This window comes from Bombina bombina, chromosome 1 (genome assembly GCF_027579735.1).
Source record: "Bombina bombina isolate aBomBom1 chromosome 1, aBomBom1.pri, whole genome shotgun sequence".
NCBI classification, from domain to species: Eukaryota; Metazoa; Chordata; class Amphibia; order Anura; family Bombinatoridae; genus Bombina; species Bombina bombina.
Window position 1 is genome coordinate 60,219,519 of NC_069499.1, and position 16,050 is coordinate 60,235,568.

The 16,050-nt window shown below is 38.5% G+C and overlaps 1 protein-coding gene across 6 annotated transcripts in view; it reads right to left on the reverse strand.

Annotated features, from left to right (window-relative positions):
• The window catches only part of KLC1 (kinesin light chain 1), a 169,708-nt gene that overhangs the window by 39,669 nt on the left and 113,989 nt on the right, over positions 1–16,050 (reverse strand). For 3 of the 6 annotated variants that reach the window (XM_053697401.1, XM_053697400.1, XM_053697403.1), the window contains exons 13-14: positions 9,362–9,517; positions 2,565–2,695 (exon numbers count right to left, since the gene is read on the reverse strand). In XM_053697401.1, coding sequence (XP_053553376.1) covers positions 2,565–2,695; positions 9,362–9,517 — 287 coding nt within the window. Of the gene's footprint in view, positions 1–2,564; positions 2,696–3,775; positions 4,358–9,361; positions 9,518–16,050 lie in introns of those variants that run through there. The other 3 variants (XM_053697402.1, XM_053697405.1, XM_053697404.1) reach the window with 3 other exon arrangements.

A 16,050-nucleotide genomic window follows, 5' to 3' on the forward strand; every position in this document is an offset into this window, starting at 1 on the left:
CCTCCTCCTCCAAAAAAAAAGGAGTGTTAAAAAAAGACATGACACTGAAGTACATTATATTATTTGTCTTGTTTTCCAGTAGCAGTAAATTTATATTTGTGTTTCCAGGCATGAATCATGGCTGCATCCAATGGTCTGAATAAAAAACAGGGTTCTACAGAAAAAGTACCCAACATCTCAACTGCCAGGGTACGGTTTTAATTTTTGCAGAGCTGGTAAATTGGTTCTAATAAAAGATTTGATAACAAAACGTATATGCTGCATAAAACAAACTTTAGATGAGAAATTATTTAGAAAGATAAGTACAACCAAAATGACCCATAAACAATTACACAATGCTCACTGAGAAGATAATACACAAGTTACAGAGAAAAGGTGCACTCTGGGTAATAACATAAGCAAGAAGTGTGGATGGGGAAGTGGTGGCTTAAATTAGGCTCTGCTGTACTTTTATTATAGCCCCGCCCCCCAGGACCTTGGGTTGAGTGATTATTGAACCCTCATGCACAAGAAAATCTGGTCAGACTGATTGGATTGGCTGTTATGGAGCAATACTGCACAGTACAATTAATCATGGCTATAACATGCAGCTTATACGTAGGTTTCTTGCAAAGCCAAAGCAATTAGTGCTGAAAGGAACACAGAAACAATATACAGTATGATCACAAAAGCAGATATCCAGAAGAACATCTAGTCGTTTAAGCAGAAAGTACAAATGATTTGTAGCTTAATATTCCCATCTGATGAACAGATGTCTTAGTTGGTGATACTTAAAGGGACGTAAAAGTGCAAAAAAGTAAAACCGTCTAATTTGTTAGAGCATTTCATTATTACACACTTGCTTGCATATAACTGTGTTTAACCCTACAAAAAGGTTTAAACAAATGGTTAAAGTCCGCTCCAGAGCACCAATGTACTACTGGGATATGGCTAAACACATCTGGTGAGTCAATGACAAGAGATGTGTGTCACCATGCAGCAGCTAGCTCCCAGTAGTATAGTGCATTGCTGCTTTTGAGCCAACCTAGGTATGCTTTCCAACAAAGGATAACAAGTAAATCGAAAAGGCTCTTAAAATTCCATGATCTATATCAAACATGAAATATTTAATTTTTGACTTTCACATCTCTTTAAGTAACACCCTTGTGAGTGTCATTTATATAGAGTGCAACATTCAGCATTAGTATTTGTACATGCCGTTGCAATAGTCTCTACAAGGCTGGTTAGAAACAAATACATTAAACTGTTAAACTGGGTAATTGCTGTAAAAATGATCAAATAAGCGGATGTTAAAAAAAAAGAACAAAACACATTTAAACCTTAGTCCATTTATTTATCAAAATATTCAAGCAATAAAAATGTAAACAATCAGTGTAATAAGATAATTGCGTATTTAAAACTTCCCTCTGGTATTTTGCCCAGCAAAATGGTAATTTAAAGTAACAGCCATTTTATACATAATAATATCCTTTAATCACAATGAGATTAAAGAATATTTAGTTCAGATTTTTAAAATAATGAAAATTGGTAAAAAAAAATCTGAAACGTTTTAAAATTTAAAATGTGTTTCATTTGCATAGGCTGGTTACAAATGTCACAATTCACTGCAATATATCTGTGTTCAGCTGTTTATTATAGATAAACACACATATATAAAGTCCCACTTGGGAGCTGCAAGAAACTGCTAGTCCCAAGCAGGAAGCAGCTGGTGAGCCAATCAGCATTGGCAGTCGCACCGTTTGCCAATCACCAGCTGTGTTCAGCTCAGGAACTGCAATACTTTTAGCTAGAGCTGGACTTTACCTATGTGCTTTTAAGGGGTAAAACCCAGAGTTCTACTGCAAGTAATACAAAAACTACACTCACTAGCGAATTAGAGCACATTACACTACAATGTACATTTAATTCTGCTTTCTAGAGTCACCAGAATCTTATGCAATTTGGATTTTATATATATTATACAATTTATGTTTGTCTCTTTAAGATAACGGCAATTTTTCCAGATATAAAAATAAACTCCCTTATTTCATACATATGTAAATTTATAATACCATTAATATAATTTCTATTTACAACATTTGTGATAAGAAAATAAAACAATATAATTATGTACAGTCACAAATCTACATTTCTTTTAGTGGTGATCTAACACATTAAGTTGCTCTCATTGGACATTTTATAATTGGCTTTTCCAATCAACTATTTTTGGAGGAACTTGAGACAGAAATGCTGTATTTGGCTGGGGTATGCATGAGCATTGTGAAATATTGCACAGTAGTGGGAACAACCTATACTTGTAATATGTTGCAGTCCTGTGTGTTAGAACCATTGCTTGTTTTTCAGATTTACTAGCGCTTTGAAACACTGTTAATGAAGTAATCCCTTGGCTGTGAAGCAATGCACTGCAGCCGTCTCTGGAAGCCAAGGGGTTAAAGCAGATCATGAACTTTAAATAGCAAAGAAAAATAATAAAAGTTTGTTGTAGTTTTTTTTGCGGTTTGTGGTGTCTGTCACACACTGCTAGGCTACAGATTGCACAGTCCCAGCTAGGAATTGATAATTACCCAGGATTCTTTGGTTCACCATCACGTGAACTTCCACCTTTCAGCTTCCTGACCAGCTTCTCACTGCTGCGTCTAATGGAAGCACGAAGTTTGCTAAATGACCCACTGCGCTTTAAAGATCCCGTGCCATCCTAAAACAAAAGGTTAAGAGGCATCAAAATGCAGAGCTGTTTGGGAATTTTTATTTAGGGAGAAAAAAAAAAAAACTAACAAAATAAATAGACCAAAAAAAAAAAAAAACCTTTCCATATTCAGTACCATATATTATTTACTATACTAAGATATAGATGCTCTCAAACCCAGTAACTTTGGTTTTCAGCATTCCTGATGCAGAAGTGTCATTTTAACCACCTGAATAATTTGAAAATGTACCACATCCATTTACTTTCTATAAGGCAACCACAACATTATTAGCTGAATAACATTCGTTTTAATGCATTAGAACATAAAAAAGAAATCAGAATTAAACTTGATTCAGATAGAGCCGCAATGATAAAACGGGTCCAATTTACTATTTCGTTTGTTGTAGATGACGCCTAGATAGGTTCATGAATATGCGTTTTGAGTACTATATAGCAGCGTTTTTTAACAATACTACACATTACTGAGCTCTGTATGGCAGCAGCGTTTTGCAGCAATGTATAACATAGTTGTAAAAAATGTTTAAACCCTGCAGCCATATAATACTGAAGATACGGGCATGCTCCTGAACCTACCTAGCTATGCTTTTCAACAAAGGATATCAAGGGAACAAAGTTAATTTGATCTTATAAGTTAATTGGAAAGCATTTTAAAATTCTATCTGAATCCTAAAAGTTTAATTTCTACTTTATTGTCTGATTAACCTTGCCCTGAGATTCATTTTATGTTTTGCAATGATTTCGTTGTTTTCAGTTTAATTTTACTTTAGTATTCATTTAATAAATTTGTTTTTAGAAAACTCACAACCACAGATCTGTGCAGAATCTGGCTTCACGCAATATTTTTTTTTGCATAAACCGTTAGTGTGTGTCAATAACACCAGTAATTGCTAAATTCTCATCTTCGTTACCTGTACTGCGAAAACCAAATATTGGAGACCCCAAGCATTAAGAGGTTAAATATATTCCATACAAACAACCCATTTGGTTTAGTAAGAAATGGTTAATAGATGAAATTGGTTATTTTATGTAAAATCTCTTACCAAGCAGACAAGAAAACACACTCGTATATAAGTTGGACAGAGTTTATTAGAAGTTAGAAAGACAAATACACAAATCACCAAACACAAAAAATAATAGAAGCACAAGTGCCAAGGTCACACTAAGATTGTAATAGCTCTAATTCCGACTGAATATAATTGCAGAGATTCAAATTGATGGTACCCAAATTATAGCTCTCTAACAAGATTCAAGCGCATGCCTTACTGCTACAGAGTACTGCGCAGAGGTCCGATCATGCCGTACTGAACCTCGTGATATTCATGTATCTTTCCGTAGAGAGCAGCTAGCTTATAGGTTCTTACCTATGCCGTAGTGACATTACGTTATAACAACACATTGCTGTATGACCAGATTACATTGTTTTCCTTATATCTAGATTACAGTTTGGCAAAGCAATAAGTGTACAGGATAAAGAACTGGCATTGTTGGAGGGCTATGAAATTTACAAGGAAGTGCATGGCAGATTAAACAAGAATCCTAACATGAGCAGCTAGAACACAGCGTCAGTACTGGAGATAGAAGTTAAAGCTGGAAGGTTGTGCACATCCGTCATGCAGTAGACAGAATAAGAATCACACAAGGCATCTAGGCCTGGCAGCGGAAATGGGGAGAGAAAGAGAGAGAGATAGTGATAAAACTGAAGGTGAACCAGGTACGTCTTTATTGTCAGACAGCTTTGGTTTACAGTATTTCTAGGTTAACACTTCATTTATCCTTTTGTGATGTGATAGTTTAGGAAGGGGAAAAAAAAATAAGTTTTGTCTCAAACTTCAGGGCAAAGTATAAAAAGGAAACAAATCTCCCAAATATTATATTATACAATTAATGGTGAATGTTTTAAAGACTTGTTTTTATAATGATCAGACTTTTTGTAGTCTTGTAGTAAAGTAGCATACCAGCCAAGTGTAAAAACATTTTAAATACATTAACACCATATTTTCTTCAGCTCTTTTATAAATTTGCTACCTCGCTATTTGTCTTATATGGAGGTGCCAGTCCAGTGGACATAACTTTATTCTAACTCATCTGCTGAAGTACAGATATAAATGAGCATCTAAAGTGCTCAATAACTGGTTTGCCATGGCTGAAATAGGAACTAGGGGATTTTTTTTCCATGGGAATTGCCCCGAACAACCAGTGAGCAAAGGATACTTCAGTACCAGTTGTGTATTTATAATCCCAGATCACAAGCAGGTATTAAAAACAATAAATACAATTATTAAAACAAAAAAAAGTGGACATTAGACTAGAATTGGGACATAATAAAAATAGTTTATTGGAGATAACAAAGAAGAAGAAAAAAAAAGGATAAGAGGGAATTAAATACGCTAAATAAAACACAGGCTACAGCATGCAGCAATTACAGAGACAAAGACAGATAAACCATGTTCATTGTATTGGGCTCCTACATGTTCAGTACGTAGCAGTATTAAAACATTATAAACATTGCGTGTTTTACAGATATATATATATGCTATTAAGTATGTTTTTTAGCAAAAGTTTCAGGGGTTTGCAATTTTACAGCACTCCAAGAGTACACCCCTTGTTTTATTACCCTCTTTGATTTGAATAATGTTTTATGAGCCCCTGCACTGACTCAATCAATCACTAAATAAAATGAAGCAACACCACTGTACCTTTAAAGGGACATTATACAATGGATTTTTCTTTGCATAAACGATCCATTTATATAGCCCATCTGGTTTATTTTTGTAAAAATGTATAGTTTTTATTATTTTTAAGTAACACTATGCTGATTTTTAGACTCCTAGCCAAGCCCCAAGGTTTTAGATTTATACTGATGTACACAGACTTCAGATTGCTTCTGTTTGTATAATGGCTCTTTTCATATGCAGGGGAAGGGGGAGGTTCTGCTCTCAGCCCCTTTCAGTGGGTGTCCCATGCTAATCTCATCAACAGTGCTAAATTGGGAGCTTCTAAATAAGTTTAACTGTTTTATGCTGGATATTTATAGGAGTATCTGTGCATATTATTCTTTATAGTAGTGTATATTACATGCAGTTAAATGAAAATTGGTGTATACTGCCCCTTTAAGTTAAAAAAATGAAACTTTTTTTTTTTCATTACACCCTCACTGCTTAAACAAATCCCCTTCTTGTATGAACCTCATAAAGGATTAAAGACAAAGTCAAAGTCGAGCACTTAGAGCATTCCTATAGAGTTCTAGAATATGATACAGCAAGTGATTGAAGGCTACGTATGTACACTGCTCCCAACTGACTTACTAGTATATATGAGACTCCTGACAGACTCAGCAGCTGTATGATTAGCACCAGGTTATGGTGTATAGATTAGACTTTGCTGTGTTCTCCACAGTAAATGTTACCAGCTGGATGTCATTATAAAGTAGCCAGGTGATACGGTAACATTTTCTGCTATCCAAAGCACAAATTCATTTCATAATTTAGCTAAATGTATTTGATCATTTAAGCAATACACATTAAAAGATGTTAATATTAGCTCATTTAGTTTATTTCAGCTAACATTTTAGACTGGTGGTCAGTAAAACCATTGGGTGGTGCACCCATGACACTGCTATGTAATTAGGCCTTTTGCAGGGGTTTAATATTTAGACATTAATATAATAATTTTGCAGGAGGCAGTAGTGCTGTTTAGTGTCTACCTTTAATGCGTTGTACACTTGTTGCCAGTATATTAGTATAGAAAATGCAAAGCCTTAGTAGTGGTAGCTGGGTAGTCCCAATGATGATCACCCAAACTATCTAAGACGGAAGTCTGGTTAGCTACAGTCTGATGTGGGTGCCCTGCAAGAAAACATACTTATTGCTTTTGTTTAGCTTCAGGAAAGGTGGAACAGGGTTTAGACGTTTAGCGCTGTCAAACGGTAAAATATTCTGGTCCTGATGTGTGTAACAGTGTAAAGTTACCGATATAAAAATGTCAGCACTGGGCACATAAAGACAAACAGGGTGAAACTAGAAAAGGGCTTTTACTTAAAATCTCACATGCACTTCCTTTTCCAGAGGATCAATATCATGCAATGGTATAAAGAGCACACCGAATAGAAAATAAACACATGCCATCATTTTAAGGTTGCCAGGTGTCCAGCATTGAACTGGAACGTCCGGTATTGCAACCAGCTGTCCAGTTAAATCCATACAAAATACAGACACTCGCATGCCCTTTTTAGGAGTCCCCAGGGCAGCAGCTACATTTTTAAAGTCCGCCTATGACTCAAGCCTTTACTAATATGGCAGCGGTCAAATCAAATCGCTGAGCCAAAAGGGTTAAAAGAGTAAAATCACTGCGTGTGCTACTAGTAGCCAATAAATGCAAAAGAATCAAGAGTTAGCTCTGGGTTAAGGAATCATTTCGAGAGGGGACACATCAGTTCCCACCAACCCCTCTTCCAGTAACTCAATGCTTGTCTAGTATTTTTGCAAGGACGGCTGGCAACCCTATAGTCTTTACTATATCTGAAAATGTGATTTTCTATAATTTCACAAATAAATATAAAATCAACATATATTTAATTGCTGCGTACAGAGTTTTCCGTTCTCTCTGTTATTTACTTTTGTAATGAATAATTACTAAGGAGGGAATAAAAACCTCTGTATTTTGTAAGTGAATCTATAACCGATTTTCTTTTTGTGGTTAAACAGTAAGATTTCGACAACATGAAACCTAAACTCAAATCAACATGAAGAATGGTGCCAGAACCATGCCCTGGCGGAGAATGAAACGTGCGTTTTGTTTGAACTGATATCAGACCACACAAGCCATGCAAATAATTAAGCATGCAGCGATCACTGGACCATCAGACAAAAAAAAAATGAAGTATATGGTATGTGGTACGTTTCTGATCATTAAAGGGACAATGATAGCAAAAACTCAAATGCACACACAAAAGTGCCTTTCAGAAGCATTTTTGTAACACAAATAAATTGGCAAAAACACTTCTACTACCACTGTTTGAATGCATGTGCACGGGGCATACATACATATGGGCCATACACCCTGTACACAGTATAAAATGTTAAAACAGTGATAGCTTTACTAGAAGCATTTTTACCAATATATACTACGCACATTTGATAAATGTTTCTATTTAAAACCTGCGATACATTCAAACGCATTTAAATTTTGACTATTATGTCCTTTTAAATTCATGAAATTTGAATGAAATGAAAATGCATAAAAACAAGAACATAAAGGATAATTGCATCATACTATCAGTTTTATTATAAAAAATCCTCGCTCACAGACCTAGAAATACTGTCTCTTATGCAGGATACCCCAAGATATATTTAGCCACAGTGAAAGGAAGAATCCTCCGTGCTGTGCGGTAAGTACTGTAAAAGGTTTAACACATTGACACATGCAAAGAACGGCAGAAACGAAGGGCAGAGTACAGTACACAGTATACAGTCAGCAGATTAGCTCAGTGACAGTCCCATGCTTCAATTTAAAGACACAGATTATTAAGGAATTACACATAGCTATAAACAGGTGCTGATTGATTGTTGTAGGATAAAATATAAAAAGGAACATGCCTATGGCTACTACTCATGCTGTACACAGCTACAGTGAGAATATCTAAATATGGTTATGATGTTTTGGGTTTCTAAGGATGATAAATACATTCTATATCACATTTTGTATATTAAAAGGACAACCCACAGGGTACCCCGCCCAACTACTTACTAATATTGATGTTAAAGTGCTCCATCAAACAACGCATTTCACCTTATGGCATCATAAATAACTTTAGGCTTAGAATCTGTAGCACTTGCCCATAATATGCAGAGAGAAGGGGAAATGTGTTTTGGCAAAATACTGAATGAACGAACCGGTTACTTTGGTAGCACAACATTGTAGCTACTAACACATAGATAAAACACATTGTAGCTACTAACACATAGATAAAACACATTGTAGCTACTAACACATAGATAAAACTAAATACAAGGTAACGTCAGTAAACCTGCAAAGAGGTTAGAAAAAGGCACGCCGAGTACCATAATGTGTCCCTATGAGACTTGACACTTAATCTAGGAAGGATGGAGCAGCTTGGTGGTTTGGCACTACCAACTAAAATTAGGTACATTCAAAAAATAAAAATGATGCACCCTATATAAGGTGCAGCTTTGGTTCCGGCTATAAATGCATTTTATGGCTGGCAGGCAGGTGCCTCTATGGGTTGTGCGGCAGAGAAATTTGGAGGACAGCACTAAAAGGATTTAGTAAGACTCAAAAATATAAATGAATAAAAGATGTTTGATATAGTAAAGAAAGAAAAGACTAATATCTACAGTGTACACAAATCACTACAGTAGTTTACTAAATAAATAAATAAAAAATGCCAGAGACAGATTAAATTAAGACTTTTTAACTAAATGGAAAACATGTTTAGGAAAACAACACAAAACCAGTCAATCAGCACCGTTTTTAGGCCAGAAATAGATGCCAGATATAAGGTTATGGAAATATAAAGTTTCAGGCAGAAGATTCTGTAACAGATTTGTGATTAAATGGCATGCAGCTCATGTTAATTCATTGTAGGTTTTATAGACAGCAGTACAATTACGTCCCCAGACTGTGTACTGTACTTACCCCGTTCCACTCTACGCTCATACTCACTTCCTCCCCTCCATCTGGGCCGCTCTCGTACTTTACCACATCCAAACTCTCTCGGCTTCTCCTCTTCTCAATGCTTTCTGGGTCATTTAACACTTCAGCCACCCTCTGCTTGTGCACATTGTCTAGTCCCTGCAAACCACAGGAAACCTTAGTGAGGGAAGTCTGAAGAGATAGTTTTTATTCGCAATTTGTTTAAGTAAAGCAACATTATAAATACACCGTCTTGGTTATTATTGTTCACTGCAGCCTGAAATGAGGCTATAAAGCTGCAGAAAGCTATACTAACTCAGCATAAGAGCCGTTAAACTATAGGATTACTGTGCCAAGATACACACAAATGCCAGTACCTCCTTTATTAAAGCTCAGTGGCTGTGTCATAACTAATATATAGCATCACTGATAGCACAAAGGCCAAACAGCAATATACTGTGTGTTTCACCTATTGTACCGTAAAAGCAGATTAAGACAGTAAGTGAAAATCATACATACAATCTAGTTTATCCATATTCCTATACGAAAGGTAGGCTTAATTAGCCTTATGCATATCCCAGGCACCTCTATTAGACATCATGAGCCAAAACGCTGTTTTAATCTGTCTGACCAGAACTTAAAAGGTAGCTATCCTGTTTGTCATCCCACAGATTTGTAGTACAACACATTTTATAAAATTGTCATTTTATTGCATTATACTGTATAATAGAATAAACTATATATTTTATACATTTACAAAACATCATGAATGTGTTATAAAAAACAAAAAAAAAATATGATAGGCTCTGCACTGAACCTCTGCTGTCCATCTTAAAATCAACACATAGGGCCAGATTACAAGTGGAGCGCTAATTAACGCTCCCCCTCAAGGTTGCACTTGTATTATGTGTTGAAAGTAAACTGTGTTCACTCACGCGCTAACCCGACGAGCGCAAAAAACAGAATTTATGCTTACCTGATAAATTACTTTCTCCAACGGTGTGTCCGGTCCACGGCGTCATCCTTACTTGTGGGATATTCTCTTCCCCAACAGGAAATGGCAAAGAGCCCAGCAAAGCTGGTCATATGATCCCTCCTAGGCTCCGCCTACCCCAGTCATTCGACCGACGTACAGGAGGAAATATGCATAGGAGAAACCATATGATACCGTGGTGACTAGTTAGAGAAAATAATTCATCAGACCTGATTAAAAAAACCAGGGCGGGCCGTGGACCGGACACACCGTTGGAGAAAGTAATTTATCAGGTAAGCATAAATTCTGTTTTCTCCAACATTGGTGTGTCCGGTCCACGGCGTCATCCTTACTTGTGGGAACCAATACCAAAGCTTTAGGACACGGATGAAGGGAGGGAGCAAATCAGGTTACCTAAACGGAAGGCACCACAGCTTGCAAAACCTTTCTCCCAAAAATAGCCTCCGAAGAAGCAAAAGTATCAAATTTGTAAAATTTGGCAAAAGTGTGCAGTGAAGACCAAGTCGCTGCCTTACATATCTGGTCAACAGAAGCCTCGTTCTTGAAGGCCCATGTGGAAGCCACAGCCCTAGTGGAGTGAGCTGTGATTCTTTCAGGAGGCTGCCGTCCGGCAGTCTCATAAGCCAAACGGATAATGCTTTTAAGCCAAAAAGAAAGAGAGGTAGAAGTTGCTTTTTGACCTCTCCTTTTACCAGAATAAACAACAAACAAAGAAGAAGTTTGTCTGAAATCTTTAGTGGCCTCTAAATAGAATTTTAGAGCACGGACTACGTCCAAATTGTGTAACAAACGTTCCTTCTTTGAAACTGGATTCGGGCACAAAGAAGGTACAACTATCTCCTGGTTAATATTCTTGTTGGAAACAACTTTCGGAAGAAAACCAGGCTTAGTACGCAAAACCACCTTATCTGCATGGAACACCAGATAGGGCGGAGAACACTGCAGAGCAGATAACTTTGAAACTCTTCTAGCAGAAGAAATTGCAACCAAAAACAAAACTTTCCAAGATAATAACTTAATATCTACGGAATGTAAGGGTTCAAACGGAACCCCTTGAAGAACTGAAAGAACTAGATTGAGACTCCAGGGAGGAGTCAAAGGTCTGTAAACAGGCTTGATTCTAACCAGAGCCTGAACAAACGCCTGAACGTCTGGCACAGCTGCCAGCCTTTTGTGAAGTAAAACAGATAACGCAGAAATCTGTCCCTTCAGAGAACTTGCAGATAATCCCTTCTCCAAACCCTCTTGTAGAAAGGATAAAATCCTAGGAATTTTTATCTTGTTCCATGGAAATCCTTTAGATTCACACCAATAGATATATTTTTTCCATATCTTATGGTAAATCTTTCTAGTTACAGGCTTTCTAGCCTGAATAAGAGTATCTATTACAGAATCTGAAAACCCACGCTTTGATAAAATCAAGCGTTCAATCTCCAAGCAGTCAGTTGGAGAGAAACCAGATTCGGATGTTCGAATGGACCTTGAACAAGAAGGTCCTGTCTCAAAGGTAGCTTCCATGGTGGAGCCGATGACATATTCACCAGGTCTGCATACCAAGTCCTGCGTGGCCACGCAGGAGCTATCAAGATCACCGAAGCCCTCTCCTGGTTGATCCTGGCTACCAGCCTGGGAATGAGAGGAAACGGTGGGAAAACATAAGCTAGGTTGAAGGTCCAAGGTGCTACTAGTGCATCTACTAGAGTCGCCTTGGGATCCCTGGATCTGGACCCGTAACAGGAACCTTGAAGTTCTGGCGAGACGCCATCAGATCCATGTCTGGAATGCCCCATAATTGAGTTAATTGGGCAAAGATTTCCGGGTGGAGTTCCCACACCCCGGATGGAATGTCTGACGACTCAGAAAATCCGCTTCCCAATTTTCCACTCCTGGGATGTGGATTGCAGACAAGTGGCAGGAGTGATCCTCCGCCCATTGAATTATCTTGGTCACTTCCTCCATCACCAGGGAACTCCTTGTTCCCCCCTGATGGTTGATATAAGCAACTGTCGTCATGTTGTCTGATTGAAACCTTATGAATTTGGCCTTTGCTAGATGAGGCCAAGCTTTGAGAGCATTGAATATCGCTCTCAGTTCCAGAATGTTTATCGGGAGAAGAGATTCTTCCCGAGACCATAGACCCTGAGCTTTCAGCCACCAACGGAGTGAATCTCTGGTCCTTTGATCTACTTGAATCGTCGGAGACAAGTCCGTATAATCCCCATTCCACTGTCTGAGCATGCACAGTTGTAATGGTCTTAGATGAATTCGTGCAAAAGGAACTATGTCCATTGCTGCAACCATCAATCCTATTACTTCCATGCACTGCGCTATGGAAGGACGAAGAAGAGAATGAAGAACTTGACAAGAGCTTAGAAGTTTTGATTTTCTGACCTCTGTCAGAAAAATTCTCATTTCTAAGGAGTCTATTATTGTTCCCAAGAAGGGAACTCTTGTTGACGGGGAAAGAGAACTTTTTTCTATGCTTACTTTCCATCCGTGAGATCTGAGAAAGGCTAGGACGATGTCCGTATGAGCCTTTGCCTTTGACAGAGACGACGCTTGAATCAGGATGTCGTCCAAGTACGGTACTACTGCAATGCCCCTTGGTCTTAGAACCGCTAGAAGGGACCCTAGTACCTTTGTGAAAATTCTCGGAGCAGTGGCTAACCCGAATGGAAGTGCCACAAACTGGTAATGCTTGTCCAGAAAAGCGAACCTTAGGAACTGATGATGTTCCTTGTGGATAGGAATATGGAGGTACGCATCCTTTAAATCCACCGTGGTCATGAATTGACCTTCCTGGATGGTAGGAAGGATCGTTCGAATGGTTTCCATTTTGAACGATGGGACCCTGAGAAATTTGTTTAGGATCTTGAGATCTAGAATTGGTCTGAACGTTCCCTCTTTTTTGGGAACTATGAACAGGTTGGAGTAAAACCCCATCCCTTGTTCTCTTATTGGAACTGGATGAATTACTCCCATCCTTAACAGGTCTTCTACACAATGTAAGAATGCCTGTCTTTTTATTTGGTTTGAAGATAATTGAGACCTGTGGAACCTTCCCCTTGGGGTTAGTTCCTTGAATTCCAGGAGATAACCTTGAGAAACTATTTCTAGTGCCCAAGGATCCTGAACATCTCTTGCCCAGGCCTGAGCAAAGAGAGAAAGTCTGCCCCCCACCAGATCCGGTCCCGGATCGGGGGCCATCCCTTCATGCTGTTTTGGTAGCAGTGGCAGGCTTCTTGGCCTGCTTACCCTTGTTCCAGCCTTGCATCGGTCTCCAGGCTGGTTTGGGTTGAGAAGTATTACCCTCTTGCTTAGAGGATGTAGAAGTAGAGGCTGGTCCGTTTCTGTGAAAGGGACGAAAATTAGGCTTATTTCTAGCCTTAAAAGACCTATCCTGAGGAAGGGCGTGGCCCTTTCCTCCGGTGATGTCTGAAATAATCTCTTTCAAATCAGGCCCAAACAGTGTTTTGCCCTTGAAAGGGATGTTAAGTAATTTTGTCTTGGAAGACACATCTGCTGACCAAGACTTCAGCCAGAGCGCTCTGCGCGCCACGATAGCAAACCCTGAATTTTTCGCCGCTAATCTCGCTAATTGCAAAGCGGCATCTAGAATAAAAGAGTTAGCCAATTTAAGTGCATGAACTCTGCCCATAATCTCCTCATACGAAGATTCTTTATCGAGCGACTTTTCTAGTTCTTCGAACCAGAAACACGCTGCCGTAGTGACAGGAACAATGCATGAAATTGGTTGAAGAAGGTAACCTTGCTGAACAAACATTTTTTTAAGCAAACCCTCTAATTTTTTATCCATAGGATCTTTAAAAGCACAACTATCTTCTATGGGAATAGTAGTGCGTTTGTTTAGAGTAGAGACCGCCCCCTCGACCTTAGGGACTGTCTGCCATAAGTCCTTTCTGGGGTCGACTATAGGAAATCATTTCTTAAATATAGGGGGAGGTACAAAAGGTATGCCGGGCCTTTCCCATTCCTTGTTTACTATATCCGCCACCCGCTTGGGTATAGGAAAAACATCGGGGGGCACCGGAACCTCTAGGAACTTATCCATCTTACATAATTTCTCTGGAATGACCAAATTGTCACAATCATCCAGAGTAGATAATACCTCCTTAAGCAGTGCGCGGAGATGTTCTAATTTAAATTTAAATGTTACAACATCAGGTTCAGCTTGTTGAGAAATTTTCCCTGAATCTGAAATTTCTCCCTCAGACAAAACCTCCCTCCTGGCCCCTTCAGATTGGTGTGAGGGTATGTCAGAAGCGTTATCATCAGCGTCCTCTTGCTCTTCAGTGTTTAAAACAGAGCAATCGCGCTTTCTTTGATAAGTAGGCATTTTAGATAAAATATTTGCAATAGAATTATCCATAACAGCCGTTAATTGTTGCATAGTAATAAGTATTGGCGCACTAGATGTACTAGGGGCCTCTTGTGTGGGCAAAACTGGTGTAGACACAGAAGGGGGTGATGCAGTACCATGCTTACTCCCCTCATCTGAAGAATCATCTTGGGCACTATTATTATCTGTGGCATCATTGTCCCTACTTTGTTTGGACACCATGTCACAATTATCACATATATTCAAATGGGGAGACACATTGGCTTTCATACATATAGAACATCGTTTATCTGATGGTTCAGACATGTTAAACAGGCTTAAACTTGTCAACAAAGCACAAAATTTTTTTAAAATAAAACCGTTACTGTCACTTTAAATTTTAAACAGAACACACTTTATTACTGAATATGCGAAAAAGTATGAAGCAATTGTTCAAAATTCACCAAAATTTCACCACAGTGTCTTAAAGCCTTAAAAGTATTGCACACCAAATTTGAAAGCTTTAACCCTTAAAATAACGGAACCGGAGCCGTTTTTACATTTAACCCCTATACAGTCCCAGGAATCTGCTTTGCTGAGACCCAACCAAGCCCAGAGGGGAATACGATACCAAATGACGCCTTCTGTAAGCTTTTTCAGTGGATCTTAGCTCCTCACACATGCATCTGCATGCCTTGCCTTCCAAAAACAACTGCGCATTAGTGGCGCGAAAATGAGGCTCTGCCTATGACTAGAGAAAGGCCCCCATCTGAAAAAGGTGTTCATACAGTGCCTGCCGTTTTTTAACAACAATCCCCAAGATTATAATAACTATAAAGCGCTATAATCTGTCAAATATGCTTAGCAAGTAATCGTTTTAGCCCAGAAAAACGTCTACCAGTTTTTTAAGCCCTTATAAAGCCTTTATTCTCATACTTAATCTAAGAAAATGGCTTACCGGTCCCCATAGGGAAAATGACAGCCTTCCAGCATTACCAAGTCGTGTTAGAAATGTGGCCATCATACCTCAGGCAGAAAAGTCTGCCAACTGCTTCCCCCAACTGAAGTTACTTCATCTCAACAGTCCTGTGTGGAAACAGCAATCGATTTTAGTAACGTTTGCTAAAATCATCTTCCTCTCACAAACAGAAATCTTCTTCTCTTTTCTGTTTCAGAGTAAATAGTAAATACCAGCACTATTTTAAAATAACAAACACTTGATTGAAGAATAAAAACTACATTTAAACACCAAAAAACTCTTAGCCATCTCCGTGGAGATGTTGCCTGTGCAACGGCAAAGAGAATGACTGGGGTAGGCGGAGCCTAGGAGGGATCATATGACCAGCTTTGCTGGGCTCT